This window comes from Calliopsis andreniformis, chromosome 6, assembly GCF_051401765.1.
Source record: "Calliopsis andreniformis isolate RMS-2024a chromosome 6, iyCalAndr_principal, whole genome shotgun sequence".
NCBI lineage: Eukaryota > Metazoa > Arthropoda > Insecta > Hymenoptera > Andrenidae > Calliopsis > Calliopsis andreniformis.
In genome coordinates, this window is record NC_135067.1 from 5,215,544 (window position 1) to 5,232,796 (window position 17,253).

Genomic DNA, 17,253 nt, shown 5'->3' on the forward strand with positions numbered 1-17,253 from the left:
TGAACATCCATAATCGACATACTGTATACAGAAATTCCCTTCTCCAAAGAGTCTATTAAACCTTAAGTGCTCTTCGTCACAAAAAACACTTCTGAAAAATTGCAAGTGTCGTCTTAAGAAGTAGTAGTGGGCAAAGAGAGCGCAGGAGTCCATTACAAGATAACGACCACCCGATCCAGGAGGGCTTCCCATTAACCCCGAATAATAATTCCAGCAAATAACAATTCGTTAGCGAAGAGCCTCTCTTTCTGTAAAATTATAAAGCTTCCTCCAATCAGGAGTCTACTACCGCGGCCAGAGGGCCGAGGGCGGTAACAGAGGGTGGTCACAGAGGGTACAAAGGCTTTCGAGGTCGCGAGGACGACGTTCGTATCTTCCTCACGAAGCTGGATTTCCGTGAGTAGTGGTCTTTCGCTGTCCCCACCCTTCTGTAATCTTACCCTCCCTTCTTCAACAAGAAACCTTGAAAAATGATGCAATGTAGAGGATGTAGCAAGTACACGTTGAAATATTTTAAAGAGCGGTAGGGGAGCTCATATAGAATACAAGATGTTCTATGATATAGTGTTCGATCTGCCGCCATTTTGCAAAAATAGTGCCTTGAAGTTAAGGCACCTACCATCCAAAGGTATCGTGACATTTACTCGGTCACATCATATGCACACTACCATGCATAAGTATCTGAACACTTTCATGTCACTGGAAATGCGTGAAATATGGTTTCTTATTTATACTAACTCATATCGAATGCTATTCTCATCAGTATTTGTAAATCTTATGCAATAATCGTCTGTGATAAAATATGTAGCTAAAACTATACTAGAGAATTTTAGCTCAAGTATACTTTATGCTTTTCCTGTAACATGAAAGTGTCCAAATATTTATGCACGGTGGTGTATATACAGGGTGTCCCACATTTTTCTGTACATACTTCAGTAGTGCGTTCTACAAGGAAAAATAAGACTAAAATGTCATGTAACAAAAAGTCCACAAATGCTTTGTTAAGAAGTTATAACAAAAATATGAAATGTGAAAAATATGGTAATGCTGTTTCTTTCAGTTCAATACACGGCAAAACGGACCTGAAATTAAATTCCTGATAGAGTGTAAGGGTCCGCAACTTGCCATCGTATGGACCCACCATTACAAAAACAGTAAACGTATACCACTTTACACATTTATGTTACTCAAAATAAACATTGCGTATCTCGTCTTGCTCTGTATTAAACTCAATCAGAGAAATAATAATTATGTTTTTGTCGTAATTCTTTAATAACCTCCCTAACAATCAAAAAACTTTTTGTTACATGACATTTTAGTCTTATTTTTACTTGTAGAAGACACTACCAAAGTATGTATGGAAAAATATGGGACACCCTGTATTTGGAAGAAGGAAATGAATTGTACTTGATGTTATGTATTTTGTTTTGCACCAGATTAAAGTGTTCAACAAGAGGTATCAGGTATTTTGAGAAGTTATCCTCGATTACTTTCAAAATTGCCTTTAAGTTTTCATTTTAGAGTTATTGATTACTGAGATAACGCCTAAAATTCGCATGAAATGTGTCAATAGAATACGTGTTAAGTCAGACAAAGCGAAGTCAGTAGAATAACTCTCAAACCAGACAAAGACAGGAATTAGTAGAATGAGCAACCAGTCAGACACATATAGAAATCAGTAGAATACGTCACAGATCAGGCATAAACAGAAGTCAGGAGAATAAGTTACAAGTCAGACACGGAGAGAGATCAGTAAAGTAAGCCCCAAGTCAAACATAGTAAACCCAGTAGAATAAGTGACAGACAAGTCAAATATGGCAAAATCAATATTCTGAACCTCAAATCAGGCACAGGCAAAAATCAGAAGAATAAGTCAGACACGGTCAAATCAGTAGAATAAACCCAATGTCAGGCACGTTTAAGACAAATTTTAAGCACTTTCTAAAAAATTAGTAACTCTGACACGAGTCTACAAACGCATTTTCATCATTCTTAGCGTTTAGGATCACCACTTAAAATTTCTGACACTTGTTGTCGAACACTTTGTATATTCAAATCTATAGAAAATTCATATTCTACAAACGTCTTGGACTTTTACGTGTTTTTAAATAGACTGAAATTTTTATACAATATTATATTTTCATAAACATAGCTAAAGAAATGGAACTTAAATGGAAATTTGCTTCACCTTTCAAACATTGTTATTTGTAGTTCATTTTTTATATTTTCTACATTTTTGAAAGTTATATGCATTTTGTATACTTATACGCTTTTTACTACTATAGAACTACTACATAACTATAACTTTATATACATCTTGAATTTCCATAAGTGGACACAAATCCACAGTATATTTAAGTTTTATAAAAGACAAACCATAAAAGATTTAACAAAAGGTATTACAACTTCTTTGCTCTACTCCTGGTCTTCAATGCTTCTGTAAAATTACAGAATCTTCTGGTTGTTAGTTTAGCATATAGGTATGTTAACTCTATTGCAAAATGGCGGCAGATTGAACACCATGTCCTAGACCATTTGGTACTGCAGTTGATCTCTCCTACCATTCCTTAAATTATCGAAAGCTAAAGTTACACCCTTTATTGCAAGGCATGTAATTTACTTTTCGTGCCATCAGGGTAATTCTAGGAACTAGGGACACTTTGAATCGCAACCCCCTTGAATTGTTTATTTAACGAGGTCAGTGCACTTAAGAATTTGTTTCAAGATGCAACGTATCCTCGAGCTCTCAATTTCCAAGCTCGAGAGGATGGATCGACAGGGCTGCGCAACGAAGTTTTCAAAGGGGCTTTTGTCGTCTAAGTAGCTCGTCCGTTTTGATTCAACCCTCCCACGCCTGAATAAGAAGCGATTCAGTGGCCGAGGGATTGCAGACGATGCGGCACCCCCCGGCTATCCCTCGGCCAACGAATCCATTCTGTTGGCGTTGCGTGGGCGGGGCAGAGGCGTCCGTGAACTGCGGGGGCGAAATACTACAGGGTCACGCAGCAACCTCCAACGCTGGCGAGCTTTTTCCTTTCAAAAGGACTTCTTTCGGGCCCATTAAAATTTCACTACGGTTGGCATTTCTCGTTCCTGAACACGGTGTCGCGTGATGTCAATTAGATTTGCGTTTCTCTGGTTTGTTTTTCTTCGCCGGTCTCTCCAGTGGAAAAAGAACGCTTTCGAGTGGGTTTTCTCTCGGCAAATGTTTTAGTGCCTGCTTGCAGATGTTTTTCCTATTAGTGTGGAATTGCTCTACCAACGCTGCTATAGAATAACGCACACGTTGCTCTTCTATTTAATACTGAAACTACCAGATGAGTCAGAATGAACCGTATGTTTAGTTTCTACGTACATTTTATCCTTTGAAAATATTGTAGTTTTTAGTCGTTAACATTGAATAAAAGTAAGGAAATGTAAGCAGTGGCCATTGTTACTACTCATCACAAATATCAATGGTTTTGGTTTAATTGATACGTGAGAACTCATCGGCTGTGTTATCTGTAGACTGCAGATGTTTATGCAAATTCTTATTTTTATAAATACACTTAGAGAAACCTAATAAGGAATTCGTTTCGATCCTGAAATATTATAAAGTATAAAGTATACTTAACTTTTGTTTTTTGAAATTTAGGTACGATGTTTATAATTACTTTCACATTCAACAAATAGTATTTTCTGTGAATGTTGCAATTTTTTTGGCCACTATTGCATAAATGAACATTGTTTCGATGATTTATGAAATTTTTCTTTTTTGATCTTTTTGATCAGCTTTTGATCAAAATAGACATACATTGGTTACAGTAATTCTAGTTTGAAGATTGAATAACTTTCTTCTTTTTAATTATTTATATTTTCTGGTGTAATATAAAGTGCAGAAAATTGAATTTCAGTTTAAGTCAGAGGTAGAAAATTTTCGAAAGCATGGACGTTTTTGACATTTTTCATTATACATAGGTTTCACTGGCTCTGCTTCCAGAGATTCAATTTCTTTCAGATCTTTTTCTCTGCGGATATTTGAGGAACTTGGAAGCACCGTGTGTTTGCCAATAAATCTCGAATAATGTAGAAACATAAGAAACATTGAAACCTGCTCAGAAAAATGCTGTTGAAAGGTGGGGAAAAACTCTATTTTCTGCACTCGACATTACAAAAAGAAAGATAAGTGCAGAGGGTTAAAAAACAAAATTTAATCTACTTTTAAATGAGAAAATGACTTATGCACGCACCTTTGTTTTTCATTTCTCTTAATCTGTGTTGTAGTTAATTTAATTTTTTTAAATAATTTCAGAAGCTCTTTAGATTTTATTTGTTAAGTTTAGAGACAGTATGAAGGTTTTATTTTAGAGAGAAAATTTAGTTTATATTTTAGGGAGAATTGAAAAAATGAAAATTGTGTAATTTTTTCTTATAAGTAGAGAACGAAGTTCGTTTTTAATTTAAAAATTTTTTAAATTAAATTTTCTGAGGTACCACAAGAGTCTTAAAATTTTGATCTTTTCGTTATCTAAAATATATTTTAAATAATTTATAAATTACAGTTCATGCAATGTTATAATACCAAAAAGAACTAATTTAATGAAAAAGGTCATTAAACTTCCAAAAACGAATCAATTTTATATTACTAGGTGCAGTATTTGCAGCAATTCCAAAAATGTATCAATTCCATTCAGGCTCTAATAACTAAACCACTGTTATACTATAAAATACTTCTACTGAATATTAGAAACCATAAAGAATAAACATAAAATCGGTACGTATATTTCGTTTCACCTTATTGTCGATGTTCGCTTTATTTCGGAATTATTGCATTGCTCTACTACGTCAGCTATACTTCCGCACGAACATCAGAATTGATTTAATTCCTTCCTAGTATCTTCTATATTGTTTCACTTGCTCTATGTTAATTTCAGAGTGAACCGTGTGTTGAGCTTATTTCGGAGCTGTTCCACTAGTTTCTGCGTTTTGCCTTTGTACCCATTAGCCTTGCAGAAATGAAAATTCCTGTGTTTCATGGTTCTGAGCGAGGAATGCATTAAGTATCCACAATGCATTAAGTTTCCATCTTCAGTCTCACAGAAACAAAAGGCATCAGACATTCGTAACAGCGGTAAAAGGACTTAAAAAATTAAATAGCGCGTATCCATTCGGACTCGAAATGGCCTTAAGAGCTTCGTTGTCAAACAAAAATCTAATTTTCCAATTTCTTCGTCCATAATCAGAAGTCCCAGCTCTATTAAAATTGCTTTTAGGTGTCTACTAACATTGTTAGTTCAGTTACTTAAGTCTGTTTTAGTCTTCTGAAGTCTTACTTCACTTTTTGACTTCTAATAATTTGTCGAGACGAAAGTTTTGAAGATACATGGCAATTTCTCTATAAAATATTAAGAATTAAAAGTATGTATTTTAAATGTGTGAGAAATTCGATTACTTGAAAATGTAGAAATTGGAATATTCAGATATTAGAACACTAAATAATTTGCAAACAAAAATATTTGAAATGTAAAATTTGACTACTTGAAGAATTGAGCATTTATGGGGACTTAACATGTAAATACTTGAATGTTTGAATACTTAAATATTTGTACAACTTGAATATGTGCCATATTCCTAAATACCATAATACTTGAATATTTATTTTTTCGAGATTGACAGGTCGGTATCTGCTATTACTGTTTTCGTTATATGAATTGTATTATCTACAGACACTGTCTATTGATGGCGAGATAGAGTCACTCTCTGATTCCAAATTGGAAACGCGACTTAGAAAATTTTCCTGTCCACTACATTCTGAGTACTTAAATACTTGAATACATGAATAACTGAAGACTGTGATACTTTAATATTGAGAATATAATTTAATATTTAAATATTGAGAAGCTCGATCAGCTTAATAAGCATTTGAATACTTGAATATTTGAATACTCGAATACTTGAATAATATTTAATACCTACAAATTTGAATATACGAATATTTAATAATTTGAAAATAAAAACTTTCAACAACAAGCCATTTCAATATTTGCATCTCCCAGGATAAGAAAATTATATTTGAAAATTTAATTGAAAAAATTTGTTCAAATTTTAAATTTAATTCTTAATATCTCATAAACTATTGATAATATGCTTAGAAAGCAAGTATTGGCGCATTCAACTTAAAACGTTCTACAAATTGACAAAGACTCATTAAAAAGTGAGCATTAAAATAGAAAATCTCCTTCCTACGTCCTTAAAATATTATCATAGGCAATACAAAACAAAATTTGTGTGATAGATTCTATAACAAAATAACTAATATTTTCAAGTGCCTTCATATTATCCGAGGTTCAAATCCCAATTCACATGAACACTTATCAAACAAATTTTCTTAATTAATTCACAAATATGTTTTTTCCTTAGTTTCGCTTAGCCACCAATTTCCCTGCCCTAGAAAATTATAATTTCTAATGCTCCTGTAATATCCCAATCGAAGATCAAAGATAAACTGATACCCCTTTAGTAATCGGATATCCACTGTTCCAGGTTTTCACCGGTGCAGCGACGTGTTTCTACGCATTCATTGGCTTCGATATCATAGCAACCACCGGCGAGGAGGCGAACAACCCCAAGAGGAGCATCCCTCTCGCAATTGTCTCGTCGTTGATCATAATTCTCGTCGCGTACGTCACGAGCAGCATGGTGCTGACGCTGATTGGTGAGTGGCTCGTTGAAAACCAACGTTCCTAGAGCTTTCAACTACAGACGATGTGAAGTACAAGTCCGAGCGAGAGTTCGAAGCATTTAAATTGCTACCTTGTCGTCAAACTTCTCAAAGGTTTTTTTAACATTGTCGCTTATGGATATCTGAATGAGAGCTCGGTTGCTATTTCATCTCGAAAACTTCCACGAAGCAGGTCACTGATTGCGAGCTCTGATTGACCTCGGTGTCGAGGAAGAAACGAGGAAAGGCAAAGGGAATAGAAAATGCTCACCTTCATTTTAATAACCGTTGCTAGTTGAACTGTGCATTTGAAAAATGAAACAAGTTTTTTTCCTGAGGGTTTTGTGAAACATTTTGTCGAAAATTGATGAAAGAACTAAAACTAAGAATGTAAGGCAGAACAATCTGTGTGACATTTTCAAAGTATTTGAGTTGAGGCCTCAATTGAGACCTAAAATGTAGGATTTATAATTTAGAAAGAAGGAAGGGTATTAAAGGAATTTTTTTATTTAAAAATAATGATTCGAAAAGATACAAGTCCATAAGACTACTAAAGTTAAAAACTTTAAACTCCAATATCTTAAAAATAATAACATTCAAACTACAGAAATAAGCTGCACAGTGTTTCCACAATATAGAGTCACAAATAACTTACTAGTTTATAGCGAAGGACACAATTCTGAGGTAAACTCATATTGAGCTTACAATTAGATTGACCTGTCAAAGACATGACAGTGTAGACAAGTACAGATCGGAACTTCTTAACTCTAACTAATACTAAACTATGATGATTATAGCAACGAACTTATAACGAAATTGTTGTGTAGTGCCGTTTCAACTGGTGTTTGCAAAGTTGGAATGCAACGATAGGATAAAATAATGAATTAATATTTTATGAAAATTCTATTTATGATGAATAATACTTATTTTCCTAAAAATCTATGTTTTATAATTTTTAGACTTACACGATTCGTCAATTGACTCAACCGACGTGCTCTAAAATTGTCTAAATAATTATTAACGGCTAGTCGGTGGCATTTCAATTGATTATTCGCTCGAAGTATGCCGCCTGACGTCTAAAAGGCCCTTGGCCAGCCTTGACCTCCCTTTACGCATCTCTGGCTACCCCATCGTGATCCTCTATCCTCGTCAGACACTCTGCACAGCTCGTTGTGCTTTTAAATATCGACAAAGTCCTCTCTTTCATTGCCTGATCGCTTTCATGGAACGAAAATATACGCTTTTTTGTACTTTGATTGATTAGGGAGGCTTTCCAAGCCATCGCTGAAGCTTAGGTATCGTCCAATGTTGGGTACCTCCTTCCAGATCTAGATAAATCTTGAAAAGTTGAGACCTTCGTCAAGACTTCGAATACCCTGTCACTCGTATCACTCATTTGCTGCAATAACGACATAACTTAAGGAATTACTGTTTTTGAATTATAAGTATTAAAAAAAGAACAGTTTACGCACGAAATGGAGCCACTACCTCATTAAGAACCACTTATAAAATTATTGAAGTTTAGCAGGGATCGATGTAAATTAGTTTAGTTTATCAAGGCAATAAAAATTCTTAATATTGTCCTGAACTCGGCAAAATACAAATCAATGACAAATTAACAAAATATTATACAAACAAACTTACGAACTCTTAGTGTCCTCGAATAGAACCAGAAGTGAGATATAATTAAAATTAAAATATATAAAATGCATTGTATGTTATGTACTGAAAAAAATTACATAAAATCTAAGACAAAACTAATAATCAATTCTAAAAAGCAAAAACCATTAAAATTGCCACATTTAAAGGATTCATTAATTTTGTTCCAGTTCCATACGATGAAGTCGATCAAGACTCAGCGCTAGTAGAGATGTTTGGCCAGGTTGGAGCTTACAAATGCAAGTATATTGTTGCTGTGGGTGCACTGGCTGGATTGACGGTGTCCATGTTCGGTAGCATGTTCCCTATGCCTAGGATAGTCTACGCCATGGCTCAGGATGGCCTTATATTTCGGTAATGATCATAATAATAATGTATAGTCTCTAGTCATCAAATAAGGATCACATATAACAATTTCTTCAATAAAATGTAACCACAGTATGTTTATAGATATGATGTATGTTACTTAATCGTTTTTTGTTTTTGGTTTTTTAGGAGTCTGAGCCAAGTGTGGCCAGCAACAGGCACTCCTGCTTTGGCAACGTTAACTTCTGGTATGTGTGCTGCTTTTGCCGCTCTGTTAATTCAGCTGGAGGTCTTGGTAGAGATGATGTCGATCGGTGAGTCTCGTGTTGGGAAATATGTAGCTTTATATAACCAATTTAGTGTTTATATAGAGACCAACTTAAATAGTCTTTATGAAATAATTTAGAATTAATAAGATTTCTAAAGTAAATATTTTAAAATACATGTATAGTCTACGACATCACGTACAAACTTGGTACAGATTAATATAGAAACAATAAATTTGGTATAAAACACGGTGGTACTTGAAGTGTTACTTGCTGATCATGGCAAACAACAGAAATTTTTTAGATTTATTATTAAATTTATTAGGTTTATTATTAAATCAATGTTGAGTAATCAGTACTATGATTATAAATGAAATGGTTTTATCACGTTAGAAAGTTCCGAGGAATATTTACTTTGGTTAAATGAACAATTCCATTTACGTTTTATTGTGTTGCCAATCTCTAGTAACTTGTTAAAACATATATTGAGATACTAATCTAATTATAGTTTGATCGCCCTGCTCTGTCTCTACAGTTTTTATATGTATGTATTTTATGATGAAAATTTCATTTCATAATCATTTCTCAAAGAACTTTTTCTAAAGTATACCCCAAATATTTTCATCTGCCAACATGAAAATGTATTTGTTTATATATTCTTATTATGTTTTAAACTTCTTCAATTTCACATGAATATAGATTGTCTTTCTTAAGCTATTATAATTTACCTCCAAAAACAATGTTACTCATTATCAAACTTAAAGGTAGAGTTATGTATTAAAAGAGATTATATTTCCTTAATGTTTCTAATCATTTCTAGGTACTCTACTCGCCTACACTTTAGTGTCTACCTGCGTTCTGATCCTCCGTTATCAGCCACACTCCACCAACTTGGTGGAGCTCTTACCGCAAAGTCTGAGAACGCCCTGTCGGTCCCCGACGAAGGAAAACCAAGGAAATGGCCAAGTAACTTATGGGAAAGAGCTCAGACCCGATCAACTGACCTCTGCCTTGAACTCTGTCCAGACATCGCAGTCGGAACTTCAGGCGGCTAACAATGGTCAACGCATCATGGTAACATATTCCTTCAGACACGTACAGAACTACCATCATCAGAATTATACGATTACGATGTCTACTCTTATTTTTTGAATGTTGATGTTCTTTTATAATAGTACATCTGCAGATTTATTTAAGTCTAGTTGAAGATTTATTTAACATTGTATAGTGCAACTTAGTTACTTGATTTATTTACAGAGTATTGGTTTAGAGGTATCAGAAATCTCAAGAAGTGATTGCAGATGCTAAAATAAGACAAAAATGAAGACAAATGTAATTGCGTTTTGGGGTTTTGTTTTATAGTTATTAATTGATGAGAAAACCCCTAAAATATGCTTGAAATATGTCTGACTTGGAAATACTTATTCTATTAACTACAGTGTCTGACCTAACTAGTGCATGTTGGCAGTAGAATAAATTCCAAACCAGACATATTTCAAACGAATTTGAGAAACTTTTGCAATAATATTAATAATTCTGAAACGAAACATGTAGAATCATCTCTTAAAATTCCTCATACTTGTCATCGATAATTTTATATATAACTGTATGTCAAAATAGAACGAAAATTAAGTATGATGATTTGTACCCCAGAAGGGCACATGACTTTCAAGAAATGAAAAAAATAAATGTGATTGCCTGTTTCTTAATACAGTATTTATTTATCTTAAAATTATTTCTTTTAGATATAGTATACCCACAATTTACTGCATTTAAATTTGCCACGTTTAGAGCAAGCGGTTTACGCTCAATTTTGCATCTGTTTCAGGTGAGACGAGTGAGGAGATGTAACAGTTCCTCGCCAGACTCGGATGATACCTACGGAGCAGAGGAGGATGAAGTGGGATTAGGTAAAGACGACCAGTACCTCGTCAGTGATAGAACTGAGAATAAGTTCTATGGTAGTGTGCATGCAGCAGCAGCTGCATCCAGTTGTGGCAGTACGCATCAGTACCCTGGAAACACGCCCATTATAGGTCCACCCTTGAATTACCTTCAGCGTAGACTGCAGGTAAGACGTTGAGTCTTGAATATATTGTTGTCCCAATACAAACTGGATTGTAGACTTATCTAATATTCTACCTTTAGAACTATAATATTGTCTCAACATACATTTAAACTATATTTTATGTAAATTAAATTTTTATTCAAAAACTATTGAAGATTAAAATTGTGTCTCAAGTCTGTATGATCCTGTGCATAGGAATGAAATCATTTTTCTCTGTGCTAGCTTTCCAAATATTAAGCCAATTAAATTTTGCACACTCAACTTTGAGAGTGATTTTTAATTCTTTAGCATGAATATCAGCAAATAAAATAAATACTAAAATAATAATTTTCTGTTATTCTATAAATTTGAGAAGTTTCATTATAATCAGAAATTTTGTTAAAAATTAATTTTTTAAGGTTTTCTGAGCTCCTAACTGTTCCTAGTTCTTCATTATGTGGAGAAGTGAATTCTTCATTATTGAATTAATTTGCCTACTTACTATAATTTTATGATATATTATCTTTCAGGCAGCACAGTATCTCTGCCCTGCCATCTTCCCATGGGTTGATAGAGGTCCAGCGACGGAAGCGTCGGGACGCTACGTTATGAAATTAGTTGGGGTGCTCTACTTGTTAATTTTGATCTTTGATTTGATCATCGTTTGTGGCATGGGTGAGTAATTCTGAAATTTTGGAATCAGTATATAACTTACAGAAATGAACATTCGTGGAGATATAAATTGTTATTAATGCACAAATTGTTAATTCTAGGGAATATGGGAACGTTTACTACAATAATAATGTTCCTGTTCCTTTTTGCCATAATTGGAGTGTTACTTGCCATTAGCAGAAAGCCACAAAACAGGTACTATTCATGTGGTCGTTCAATTACGATTCATTATCATGCAGTTGCAATTCGGTGTAATTTACTTTAACTTTATGATGTTTTAGGAATAGCGTAATGTTTATGACTCCGGGACTGCCATTCGTTCCTGCGATTGCTGTTACCGTGAATATATACCTCATTTTCAAGCTGAGCATCCTAACTCTCGTCAGATTTACTGTTTGGATGATACTCGGTAAAGTATCTAATATCTTAGTTCTGTGTTCCCTTCCTTTCTTTATTTTGTTCAGATCCTTCAGTCTTTATTAGTATATAATTTTTGTTACTAGTAATATTAATACCTAATTTTCTGCTTCGTAAATTGCCTAAATCTTTAAATCTCTAAGTTAAAGTAACCAGTTCTCTTATGTTTATGTCTCTAACTTGTCAAAGTCCCACATCAATGATTTACAAGCTATCTAATTCCTGTTACTCTGATTTTCTAGTCTTCTAAGCCCCTTTGCTTTAATTTTCCAGTTCTAGTCTTATGGCTCTGAATAACAGCCACATTTCTAGTTCTCTAATCTTCTGATTCTACCTTTAGAGTTTTCCATTTCTCACAACTCTGACTTTCTGTTTCTCTAATTCCCGTAGCTCTAACTTCCTACATCTCTCATCTCCATGATTCCATAAAAATTAGAAAACTGAAAAATTAGAGGTACAAAAACCAGGGATTTGAAAAATCAAACTCATAGGAATTAGAAAATTGGAAATGTCTTAATTCCTTAATCTCTATGACTCTGACTTATTAATTTCCTAGCGTCCATTACTCTGAATCCCCAATACTCTAATTCTTATGAGTCTAATTTTCTAGATCCCTGATTCTTATAGTTTCAATTTTCCAGTTTTCTAATTCTTATGACTCTAATTTTCTAGTTTAGCTCTGATTTCTTATTTTTCTAATCTCTCGAGTTCTGAAGACCCAATTCCTTGATCCCAGGTAGCATGAATGATTCACTTTCCTAATTTCCATGACTCTACGAGTTCCCAATTCTCTAGTTCCTATAATTATGATTTTCTAATCCCCTAATTCCTATGGCTCTGACCTGTCAGGTTTCTAATTCCTATGGTTCCTATCTTTCCTAGCTCTGTAATCCCCACGCTTCTGTCTTCCCAGTTCTCTAATTCCCTAGATTTGACTTCGTCTCCAGTCTACTAGACAATTCTAATTTTCCAATCCCCTAACTTCCATTATTCTGACTTCCCACTTTTCAAGTTGTTTTAAATCTCTCAATTCTTTAGTTGTCCAATTTCCAAATTCTTAGACCCCTAGCTTCTTAATGTTAAAATATTACTGTCCATAATTTAGAAAGTGTGTTTCTCATTGCCAAACATTAGAATTATCGGTTAATATCAGTAATATTATTAATACTATCGTCGATAAATATTACCCTTGATCAAAACTGATGTTACTGGATTTTGGTCGCTGAAATATCTGTAACTGCAAGACAAAACTATCTAAGTGACATGTTTTCGTTTTCGAGTTACTGGCGTTTAAAGTTATCAGCTTCAATACTGTCTCACGAACTTGTGTCTTCTTGAACCCTTATTTTTATACGAAAAAATTCTTTTAGTGCCCTTTCTTCTTTCTGAAAATATAAATTCCAGATTCTAGGTCTCAATTAAAGCTTTAACTTCAATTTTTTTGAGAATATGACATAGGTCGTTTTGCCCTACAACCACATATATGTGCTGTTAAAAGCCTGTATGTCTGATTTTAATGTACCGCCAATTAAACGCCCTCTCCAAGGTTTCAAGCTCAAGACTCAAACCACTTATTTCTATTTCAGGCTTCATTATGTACTTCTACTACGGCATCAAGCACAGTAGCCTCGAGGAGGCAAGCGCGTCGGAAAACCTCGAGGAGAATACAGCTGCAGGGAATATAGAACTGACGGTTACGGATCCGCAGAGACCGCAGCAACCTACTCATCATCCTTCATCCTACTCGACGACCGATCGCAGCATCTACGAGGGTCAGCAACTGGACGCGTTCGGCCAGCCAGTGTTCGGCAGCACGAATTTCGGTGGAACACCAACTCAGAGGCCAGACACAAACAGTGGTCCGTCCCTCTTCGTTGACCAGGTGAACTTCCCCACCTGGGACGACTGAGCACCAGACGGAAACCCACACAAATATATATATATTTGAAAATATAAGATAAATTACGACGTAAGCCTGACCGGCATCGAACGTTCACCGACGAAAAACGACCCCTTCGGAGCTCGCGGTGGGCCATTGGCTCTGGATCACAGTTCAAGTAACTACGCATTTCGTTAAGGGAACCCACAACCTAGGAAATGTCAAAAATCTCGACGTTTTTTTTTTTAGATTGTTCTTCCTTAGTGTAGGTATGTACATGTATATTACTAAAACTTTTGGAAGGCCAAAAAACTGGAATCACTTGTTAATTTTCATTAAAATTATAGTGTGTAGAAAAGTATTCTTAACTCAACGTTAATATTGTTAATAATTATTACAATCTTTTTCTTCCAATATAGTGCAATAAGTAACAAAATTGTTTACTCTTACTTAAATAGTGTGCTCAGTAAAAGAAATTTAATTTTCCTTAATATAGAAAATGATTCCAAGCTTTTGGAACGCCAGAAATTAAATGATTAATAGATAAGTTAGCTCTGCTTCTCAGAAAAGCTCTCTTATAAAATTGTATATGTAATCCATTGTGACTCATTTTCTCAGGTTCTACAATAGCAAATTTATTATAATATAATATTCGACGATTTCCTCTATAAACAAAACTTGGTTGTGGGTTTCCTTGGAGATAATTCTTCATTCCATTCAAGTTGTTTTGTCCCTGAACACAATACTTTTGGGATTTTCAGTGTCCTTAATTTTTCTAAATCACTGAAATGTACTTTATTGAGTAAGGTTAGTTGTTATTGTTCCTGAGCTACTGGTGGAGATGTATATTCGATGATAAGGATTCCTGAGACAGATCTTCTTTAGAAAAATTGTTTCTCTCAGTTTAACGCTTCCTAATGTATAGCGTGAACATTTGATAGATCTTCTGTGATGATGTTAGTGGTGGAATTTCTATAGAAATATTTAATTATGAATATTTTCATGAATGAAACTTTCATGATACTTTTTGAGATTAATTTGAAAATGTTTCCTCTGTTTTTGAGAGTATTTAGACAATTCTCACTGTTGAAGCATTTAAATATAGGTTATGTCTTTTTGAAAGAAATATTCCAACTTTTCGCAAGCATTGCTTCATTAGAGGACCAATTGATACACTGATATTGTACTTAAATGAGGAAAACAGTAATCATCATCCTTAGCTGTATGGTCGAGTCATTGCAGTCATAGGAATTCAAATCTTCATCTTTAACACAAAGAATATTTATAAGTAACGTACAATGATTAACAAATTAGAAAATTGTGAATTTTTTGTATACTACAATTAATCACTTTTCGTAATGGAATTGCAGTGACTTCACCATATTATGCAGTGTTATTAGCCCTGGATAAATTTAATTAAAATGAAAACAAAAAGTCACTATTGCAAATAATGTTTAGGTTCATCATTTTTTAATACATTATTTGACAATATAGATAATATCGTTTTATTAAAAATAATACCAATTTTAAAACCTAACAACTGAATAATCATCATAATGGTTCCACTTTGAATAGTAAATTTAATACAGTATTTTACACAGTTACAATGCAGTACAATATTTTTTCACAGTTTCAATATTTTATTATTTAAATCTTTCAAATAGCAAAATGCTAATTTTCAAAATTATTTTTAAAAATAAATATACATTTAAAAAATGAAATAACAATGAAATAAAATAATGCGTTATTTGAAATAATATATCAAACAATATTATTTCAAATTTACTCAAATCTCTGATTCCAATAGCAAATCGGTTAAAAATTAAGAAAATGCTTTAGAAAGATCATCATCAGAAGATACTCTATCCTACTAGCAACAACTTCTCAGAATGAATCTATTTTAACAATCTTCCTCAAACTTCTAATTCCTATTCCCTTTTTGATCGAAATCTAAGCAAATCGAACCCATGAAAGAAAACACCCTCATAACACCATTTGAACATTGAAAATCGAAAAACAGGGGCACCTTAACGTCGAAAATCGATCAGAATGTCCAGCTTTGAGATTCTGACCTTCCTCGAGCCTCTTTCACGTCAATTTCCAACTACCTTTGATCGATTTACGACGTTAATGCACTCCAACGATGTTACATATCCTAAAGATCAATTACATTTCTAAAATTTAGATTTCAGATTTCTAAAAAAGCCAAAATGGCGAATCCGCGAGTCTCCAAGGGGACGAACTTGTTGACTACTGTTTGGGACGAACTGTAGCAAATAATTTTCGCGGCAATATTTATTATCCTAGTTATATGAAAGGAAGGAAAGACAGAGGGGATAATCGTCGAACGACGAGGCAGAGCTGTTGGAGACCGAAAGCACAGAACGAAGTAGCAGAATGGGGGGTGGGAGGGAACGAGGAGGAGAAAAGAGACCATTATCATTCCTAGTATAAAGCGAAACTTGTGTTTTCCAAGAGAGCATTTTAATTCCTAAGAGATAAATTTAAACGTACCGCTAGCCGAGAGAGAACGAGAAAGAATGAGACAAATGAGAGAGCGAAAGAGTGAAAATGTATGAGAGAAACAGAGAGAGAGAGAAAGAAAGAGTCCGTGAATGAGAGAGCAAGAAAGAGAAAAAAATTCGTTCCTGAGTCGAAGAGTGCTTCAGAGAGAATGTCCTTAGGAGAAAACCTACCCAATGAAAAGAAAACTTTGAAAAAAAAAAAGAATTAACACAATATATACGATCTTGCCTAAATCTAGTCTTTCCCATATGAAGGAAGCTTAGCGTAACGTATTGTAATCCTAAATCTAAGCTTAACTACTATAAACTCGCATACACGTCTTACCTCGACTAACGCAACAATTTAAACACGGTAAAAAAGAAAAAAATAAGAATCATTCGTCATTGGTCGTTTCAAGAGTTTTATCCATGAATCGCTTACACGACATCTGCACGCCCCCTTGCTTGGACCACGTTGACTGGTCCACCGTGGGGGTTGCAGTTCAGTAAGCAAGATGTGAAAGATCATAAAAGTCTTTGATGTTCCAAAACTATTCTCACTTTGTATTATTTTCAAACATTCATTGTAGTCTTCTTGTCGTTGTTATTCCGCGAGATGGTACATGTGATCTGTAAATTTCTGTAGACGAAACAAAGTTTAGAATTGGTCCTTTAGGACTACTACTCAGGAGATAAGGAAACTTGGGACTTTTTTAGAGTATCGAATCCGCGGGAGAGTGACGAAATAGTGTTAGAGGCGTGGCTAAGTGACGAAGTAGTGTTATTGGCGTGGCCGAGCGATG

At 34.3% G+C, this 17,253-nt stretch overlaps 1 protein-coding gene across 2 annotated transcripts in view; it reads left to right on the plus strand.

Annotated features, from left to right (window-relative positions):
* Nucleotides 1-15,563, plus strand: part of LOC143180337 (solute carrier family 7 member 14) — a 101,248-nt gene extending 85,685 nt beyond the window's left edge. For both annotated transcript variants that reach the window (XM_076379997.1, XM_076379998.1), the window contains 9 exons: nt 6,523-6,694; nt 8,530-8,713; nt 8,855-8,979; nt 9,752-10,005; nt 10,760-11,002; nt 11,509-11,653; nt 11,752-11,845; nt 11,932-12,059; nt 13,654-15,563. In XM_076379997.1, coding sequence (XP_076236112.1) covers nt 6,523-6,694; nt 8,530-8,713; nt 8,855-8,979; nt 9,752-10,005; nt 10,760-11,002; nt 11,509-11,653; nt 11,752-11,845; nt 11,932-12,059; nt 13,654-13,976 — 1,668 coding nt within the window. In that variant the 3' untranslated portion in view covers nt 13,977-15,563. The remainder of the gene's footprint in view (nt 1-6,522; nt 6,695-8,529; nt 8,714-8,854; nt 8,980-9,751; nt 10,006-10,759; nt 11,003-11,508; nt 11,654-11,751; nt 11,846-11,931; nt 12,060-13,653) is intronic.
* The last annotated feature ends 1,690 nt before the right edge of the window (nt 15,564-17,253 follow it).